The sequence below is a fragment of the Centropristis striata genome, chromosome 23 (assembly GCF_030273125.1).
Source record: "Centropristis striata isolate RG_2023a ecotype Rhode Island chromosome 23, C.striata_1.0, whole genome shotgun sequence".
In the NCBI taxonomy this organism is placed as follows: domain Eukaryota; kingdom Metazoa; phylum Chordata; class Actinopteri; order Perciformes; family Serranidae; genus Centropristis; species Centropristis striata.
The window spans coordinates 22616697-22624873 of NC_081539.1; the positions used below are offsets into that span (position 1 = coordinate 22616697).

General features: G+C 40.5%; 1 protein-coding gene across 1 annotated transcript; it reads left to right on the forward strand.

The window, feature by feature from the left end:
• The first annotated feature begins 5547 nt into the window (after positions 1-5547).
• LOC131962450 (B-cell receptor CD22-like) lies at positions 5548-7343 on the forward strand. Its single transcript, XM_059327451.1, has 5 exons — positions 5548-5590; positions 5729-6088; positions 6347-6661; positions 6764-7027; positions 7252-7343. Exons 1-5 carry the CDS (start codon positions 5548-5550, stop codon positions 7341-7343), a joined length of 1074 nt encoding a protein of 357 aa, XP_059183434.1.
• The last annotated feature ends 834 nt before the right edge of the window (positions 7344-8177 follow it).

An 8177-nucleotide genomic window follows, 5' to 3' on the forward strand; every position in this document is an offset into this window, starting at 1 on the left:
GAAATTCACAAACTGTCTGATTTTAAATCTAATTGTTTCTGTTTCATGCTGCGAGCTCCTTTGGTGAGTTTAAATGTTCTTTATCTTTGAATGTCTGAGTGTTTTATTTTTGGTTGGACATAGATGATTTGAATGTGTGAATTTGAGGCTTTAACCCTTGTGCACCCCTTCAGAAAATGTTAATGTAACCTTGGTGCAAAAAATGTTCCCCTTTTAAAAAGTCTTGGTTATTTTGAAGGATAATTGAATTGAGACATTATTGAGATCAGGGGCATATAACTATGAGATCTCCTCAGTTTATCCCACATTCCTCAAATGGTTTTTCAGAACTCAACCTCCTTTGTCTTAGTGATGTCTTGTCTCTTTCTAGTTTATCGCTTGCTCCTACGGGTCCCCCAGGAGAAGTAATTCAGAAACAAATGATCACAGAATGATACGAATATGAGAAGCTCAAACTGATCTCAAGATCCGAGATTAAGCAACACACGACCAACTAATTTTTCCTTTGGGAAGTGCAAACTGGAATTTTTGGGGGAGGATTATTACACCATTGGATGCATCAATAATTGACAACAACATTGATTTTGATGTAGGATAAATTTTTGAGCTTACTTACTTACTTACTGCCCTTTATGCCCAGTGGCATGTAGGGCAGCAACAAAGGATCTCCACTCCTGTCTGTTTTGGGCGAGCTTTTGGATAGAACTCCAGGTCAGCTTCATGGCTTTCAGTTCTTTCTCCACGGTTCGACGCCAGGTCTCTTTGGGTCGTCCTCTCTTTCGAGTGCCTTCAGGTGTCCAGTGTAGAGCGGTTCTTGTAATGTAATCCTGTTCTTTTCGCATGATGTGTCCAATCCATCTCCACCGCCTTCTTGTAATAATGATCTCTATACTTTCTTGGTTTGTCCGAGCAAGTAATTGCTGGTTGGAGATGGTGTTAGGCCAGAAGATACGTGAGATTATTCTGAGGTTTCTTGTGTGGAATGCAGAGATCTTGGAAAGGTCTTTCTCCGTCATCCTCCAGCATTCAGAGCTGAATAATAAGGTGGAGAGAACACAGCTCTGGTATAACTTGAGTTTGGTGTTGATGCTGTACACATTCTGAATGTGTTTCTTGCCTTGTTGAGACTGCTTTTGATGTCATTGCCTGTTCATCCATCATATCTTAAAGTGCTTCCCAGATATGAAAACTCTTCTGTTGTAGGTATATTTATTCCATTTATTTGTATAGGTGGAGGGTTTTGTGTGTTTAAGGTCATCACCTCTGTTTTCTTCAGGCTTATGTTCAGTCCTATTTGTTGTGCAAATCTGTTGACACGGGATGTTTTTTCTTGCATATGTTGGTGTGTGTGAGAAACCAGTGCCAAGTCGTCTGCAAAGTCTAGGTCTTCAAGAGTTGTAAATAGTGTCCATCTGATGCCTCTAGGTTGATCTTCAGTTGTTCTTCGCATCACCCAGTCTATGACGATATTGAAGAGTAATGCGGACATCACGCATCCTTGCCTCACTCCAGTCTTGACTTCAAAAGTGTGGTTGCTGTTTCCTACTTGGCATGTGAAGTTGGTGTAAAAACCCTTTATGACAAGGATGATTTCTCGTGGAATCCCATACAAAAGTAGAATGCGCCATAAACTGTCCCTGTGGATGCTGTCAAATGCTTTCTCGAAGTCTACAAAATTGATATACAGCTGTCTTTGCCATTCTGTGCACTGCTCTATGATGTTGCGCAGAGTGAAAATTTGGTTGGCACACCCTCTTCCTTTCCGAAACCCTGCTTGTTCTCTTCTGAGCTGCTTGTCTATTGCATCTGAAATTCTTTGTATGATGACTTATGATAGTATTTTACTTGGAATTGACAGAAGGGTAATTCCACGCCAGTTGTCGCAGCTTTTTAGGGAACCTTTCTTGGGGATCTTTACAATTACACCCTTTGACCAGTTGTTTGGTATCGTTTTCCCCTCCCATATGGATGTGAAGAGTGGTTTGAGCAGTTTTGCAGAAAGTTCTGGATGTACTTTGAATAGTTCTGCATTCAGGTTGTCATGTCCGGGAGCTTTTCCATTTTTGAGTGATTTGATGGCTGAAACTATTTCTTTCTCTTCTGGTGGTGCAGTGCTAACATCTCGGACAGTCTCAGGTTCCTGTATCTCTGCTTCTGCTGTTGGTGGGGGTCTGTTTAGGACCTGGCTGAAGTGTTCGGCCCACCTTGCGTCTACTTCTGCCTCTGATGTAAGAGTTGTTGTGTTGTTTGTCAGTGATTGGTGTATCGGTAGCTCTATGGTACCTACCGCAGACTATTCTGGTGATTTTGTAGACCTTACCTTGCTCTCCCTTGTTTGCTGCTTCTTCTGCCTGATCTGCAAGACTGTTTATATAATTTCTCTTGTTTTCTCTTGCCATCCTCTTAACTGTTCTGTGGGTTTCCCTATATTATAGCTTGTATTTATCTTTAATCCTTTCGAACTTGGCTTCCATTAATTTCTTTTTAAGGGCTCTCCTATCTGCTATGACTTTCCAGGTGTCTGCTGTAATCCACTCTTTTCTGTTCCTTTGTTTTATTCCCAGACAGACTTCACTGCTATTGGAGTAAGCGGTTTTGATCTGTTCCCATTTCATGTTGGCATCATCAGGTCCTACTTGTGTCTGCCAGAGCTTGGAATCTGTAGTATGTTGGAAGCTGTAGTATGAAAGCGGCCTTTACTTTGGGGTCATGTAATTTCTCCACGTCAAAATGTTGCTGTCCTGTTATCTTCTTCCCAACTCTTCTTAATTTTAGTTTAAGCACTGCTGTGACTAGGTGATGGTCGCTGCCGACATCAGCTCCTCTCCTGACTCTAACGTCCAAGAGTGATCGTCTCCAGGTGCCGTTGATCATTAGGTGGTCTATCTGGTTCTTGTCTCTTCCATTGGGGGAACACCAGGTGAGTTTGTGGATGTCGTGATGTAGGAATAGGGTACCTCCGATGACAAGGTTGTAAGTGGTACATAACTCTAACAGTCTCTCTCCATTTTCATTCATGATGCCGCAGCCCTCCCTCCCCATGGCCCTGTCGTAGTTTTTGTTATTGCTGCCTACTTTTGCATTTAAATCACCCATTATTATCTTCATATCATGTTGTGGACTTTCTTCTAATTCTGCTTGAAGCTGATCATAGAATGTGTCCTTGGTTATTTCATCACTGTCATTGGTTGGTGCATAGCATGGATGATTGTGATGTTAATGTGTTTCCCCCACAATCTGACTTTCATGAGCCTGCTGTTTACAGGTTTCCATTCCATCAGACATTTCTCCATTCCTTTTTAAGGATGATGGCTACCCCTTCATGATGTTGGTTGTCATCCTTGCCGGAGTACAGAACGGTCTCTCCTGTGTTGGTTTTGTGTCTGCCTGTTCCAGTCCACCTACTCTCACTTATTCCGAGAATATGCAGGTTGTAATTTCTCATTTCTGCTGTTACTTGAGCGAGTTTACTTGTTTGGTACAAGGTTCGCACATTCCAGAATCCAATCCTGGTCTTGCATTTTGTGTTGAGGGCACCCACCTTCTTGTCAGTAGCTTCCTTACGGCTTTCACTACTGACATTCATTCTATTGTCTTTCGATAACTCTGGAGGCCCATTGTACACAGTAGTGTTTTTTTCCTTTGTTGCTGTTTCCGTAACAATATTTTTTCTACGGGACTGGGTTGTTAGCCCTGTGCCCAACCCCCAACCTGGAGGACCAGTGGATTGCACTTTGTCAGACCTCTATCCCTCGACCTGACCGACTTGGGTGACCCTGCCAGGAGCCTAAGCTCCTGTCGGTATAGCTCTTGGGGTCATTGAGGCACTCAAGCCCCCAGACCACAACAAGGTGGCAATCCTTCCGGGGGACATTTTTGAGCAGTGTGAGTTTATAAGAAAATACAATGTTCACTTCTTAAAAAGTGCTACAAAAAGATTATATATGAATTTTTTTTTCACGGTCAATGCATTAAATCTTTTGACAAAATTCAGTCCTTATCATAACTATAAAATTTACATGTATTTCTTAAATAATTTTAACCCTTTGATACCCTTTTAGGAATTTTAACCCACATGTTTTAAATGATAAAAACACAAAATATGAAACAATTTGCATGTGTGTTTCATTGAGAGGGTTCAGTCAGTGGAGCAGGACCTGCAGATCATTTTCATGTGTACTTTGCATGAATACTTGCTGCATTTGGCACTTGGCCTCTTTTGCCAGTAGCGGGCCCTTGAAGAGGCGTCCAGTGGTCTGGACCCAGTGGTCAGGACCCAGTGGTCAGGACCCAGTGGTCTGGACCCAGTGGTCCGGACCCAGTGTGGGGTCTTCTGCTCTGTTTCTTGGCCTTGGACCTGTGTCATCATTGTGGCTCCTGCTGGTGTACATGGTATGCTGTGTTTTCAGGACATCATTGAGGCAACTAGGGATTGGGATTAGGATTGAAAAGGAGGCGGAGGGTGCTCCACAAATCCCAAAATCCCTGGATGGCAGCCATCTTGTCTCTCTGTTGATGCACTGGGCTCAGATCACTAACTCTTGGACGGTAAACTGAATAAATTTTTTTTTCAAGTCATTTCGTTCATTTTAACTAGTGCAGCACTGTAGCCCTCTTTAGGCCAATGTAAGAAAAGAGCGTGATTCTCAAACACTGAAGGCAACACGGTTTGCTTCAGTTGACAGAGTATAATACACAAATGTCACAACCAATTCAAACCATGTGAAAACCAGGGACTGTACAGTACTGGGACCACTACGATGCTGGTCAAGGCAGCATTGTTATGTATTGTGAATGGATCATTTAGATCCTCTACAGTGACAAGGTAGCTGTCACGTAGAGCGATCGGTATGAATCACAGATCATGAACGAACCACTGTGCTTACTGCTCATCCCACAGCCATGTGGCTGAGCCTCTAAAGCGGGATCAGTCCTGCTGGAAATCTCCTCCGCATCCTCAAAGGACTGCAGGACAGCAGTCAGAGCCCCCTCCAGAGAAAAGACCCTTTTTGCAAAAATGTCTTTTTGCTGAAGACATGACAGGCCAAGCTACATGCAGCAAAAGCACCTGAGTAAACATGCTGCACTGAAATCCAAAACTAAAGTTGCTTCTGTAGCTGAATGCTTCTTTGATCTAATAAGTACTGTACTGTGTGTGTGTGTGTGTGTGTGTGTGTGTGTGTGTGTGTGTGTGTGCGCGCGAGTGACGGCTCACTTGACCGCAGTCAAACTTCCGGGTCACGTAAACCTGAACAATTAAATATTAAAATCTAATTCAGTCCTGGTACCTGTTTTTCCATTTCCTATTTTTGATCCGAGCCTAATATTGAAATATGAAAAAACAAGCATTTTTTTGTTTTTGTGTTATAATAAAAAAACAAATAAAAAATAACCTGTCAATTTTTCATGATTTGATTTTTCATTGCCAATTGAAAATGAAAAGAATGAATGATACACGGATTGTTTCACTTAAAATACGTTTTTATTAAAATATTGACTTGTCGTCAAATCCAGGTGATGAGTGTCATTATAGTCCAGAGTGTGAAAATGGTGACAGCCAACATGTCACTGAGCGTCTTCTTTCTTTCAGGTGAGCTGTTTGTTCATGTCCTGACTGCAAAGTGAAATGTTTTATACAGATGTTTTTCAAAGGAAAAATGACTGAACATGCTGCTACTAAACTTTTTCTTTCTGTTCCACATTTGTTAATTATCAGTTTGTTTCACAGCTGCTTTGGCTGCTTGTCATGATGAACCAGACCTTTTCATCACTGCACCAAAGCAGATGGAAGCACTGATTGGATCTTGTCTGCAGATCCCATGTAATTTGAGAGTTAAATCACAAGAGAAATTCAGCAGCACAGGAACAATCTTTGGAGTGTGGATTAAAAGTGACATGCGATTTGGCCGATATCCAAACAATGTGATTTTCAACAGCACTAAAATGAATAACATCTACCCAATGAGGCTGACTGAATACCTCAGTAAGAAAAACTGCACCACTTTATTTTCCAGTATAATCACAAGTTACACAGACACATACTACTTCAGGATTGATGGCTCGTCATTCTGGGCAACAACTGTTAAAGGTAAGAAAGTTATGATTCATTAGTCAATCCTCAATTTTAATGTGAACTTTTAAATATTTGAGGGTTGTTTTTTTTTTACTTTGTCATGAATTTCAATTCTGATTAAACACTGAATCTATTATTACAGTTTAACTTTAAAATGATCAAATTTTGGGACATTAGTGTCTACTTTAGCTTTTTTGTGTAAATAAAAACACGTTTCTTTATCCATCAGAATCTATTTCTTTTGTCCAAACTGTGTTTGATTTGAAACCACAGATTCTGCTCCGAGGCCCAGGATTAATATCTCAGGTGATGTGAATGATCTGAAGGAGAAGCAGTCTGTCACTATAACCTGCTCAGCTTTCACTCCCTGTCCACACTCCCCTCCGAAACTCACCTGGACTCTCCAACAAGACCCTCACAACATCACAGAGCAAAACACAAATCGAACCTTTACAACTAAAATCCAGGAGACCATCACTCTGTCAGACACACATGATGGACTCACCATCAGCTGTTCTGCAGGATATCCTGTGAATGAAGGAAAAGATGTGAAGACAGCAGCAGCAGAAATCACTCTCAGTGTTTCATGTAAGACAGCCAGTGTTTATTATTGGATCCTGTCTGAACATGATGATTCATGCTTATATCAGCTGATTTTAATGAATAATATTCATCTCTCGTTTACCTCAGATGCTCCCAGGAACACCTCAGTGTCCGTCAGTCCATCAGGTTTGGTGTCAGCAGGTAGCTGGGTGAACCTGACCTGCTCCAGCAGAGCCAAACCTCGCATCAGCCGCTTCACCTGGTTCAAGAACAGCAAAGATGGAGCCATCAGTGTAGCTGAAGGAGACTTTTACAGCATCTTGGTGACCAGTGTGACAGATATAAAAGATTATTGTTGTGTGGCTGCAAATGATCTCGGTATCCAGATGTCATCATGTACTAATTTTGCAGGTAAATGTAGAAATGAACTGAATCTGTTGATTTTAATAGAATCTGCTCTGCTCTCTATTCTGCCTTTGTGCTTTTGTGTTGCTTTGATTGTTTGTTTGTTTGTTTGTTTGTTTTCCAAGTAAAGCACATTTTCATTGCTTTTGTATGAAATGATTCTCTAAAAACCGAATAAACTACTATTTGAGATACTCAGAGTGAATTCAATGTTTGCTGTCTTGTTCCAGATCATCCAGAGTTTGGGGTTGGTGTGAACGTTACAGTGAAGATCCTGGGAATCGTGGCGCTCTACAGTACATTCATCATCTTTGAGTGGTGAGACAAACTTTTCTATCATCATTTGCAGCTAAAGACTGATTGTTCTCTTTGAAATGAGATTTATTTATTTATTCCTTCCATGTCCCTTTCTTTCAGCTGCTTTAGATCAAGATGCTGCAACAAACCAAAGTTGCAGCTACACTATTATTTCACAATAAAATGTCTTTGAATAAAGGGACAAAAGCTCTTATTATGAAAGGGCAAGGGTTTCATTGTAGGCCTCTATGATGATGGTTGCTTCATTTCTACAGGACGCTGAAGAAGCAGACTACGTCAACAGAGTGATTGAGATTCAAGCATCATGAAGGAGAAGAGGAAGATGTCATGTTCACCATATATGGAATATGTCTCTACTTCCTATTTCTCTCTTTCTTGAATTATAAACAGCTTTGCTTTGCAGAATATTGATAAGATAAACAAATGATGGTTGCATCATGAGTCTGTGTGAGATTGTGCAGATATATGCTTCTAATGATTATTGTTTTCTGACTTCTTATGATTTGTATGTTAAATATTTTTATTTTGATGAAGAAGCAGAAAGTGTGAACGTTTTTAATGTATGCCAACAAGAACTGTGTTGATGTGATTTTAATAATTTTTTTCTGTTTTCTATTTGTGGTCTAAGAAAATTAAGCTTTTGGTAACGTGGTTTGATTTTGGGTAAAAGTACTCATACCAAAGTGGAAAAATTATTATGTTTAAAAAAAAGTTATTTGTGCATTGAAATGTTCCTGAAGTAAAGATACTGTATGTTAGTCTAATCATGATAATGTACATAAAGTATTGAAATAGTGCTCAGTGTGACTGTTATAGCATTATATAATACAATTTAATT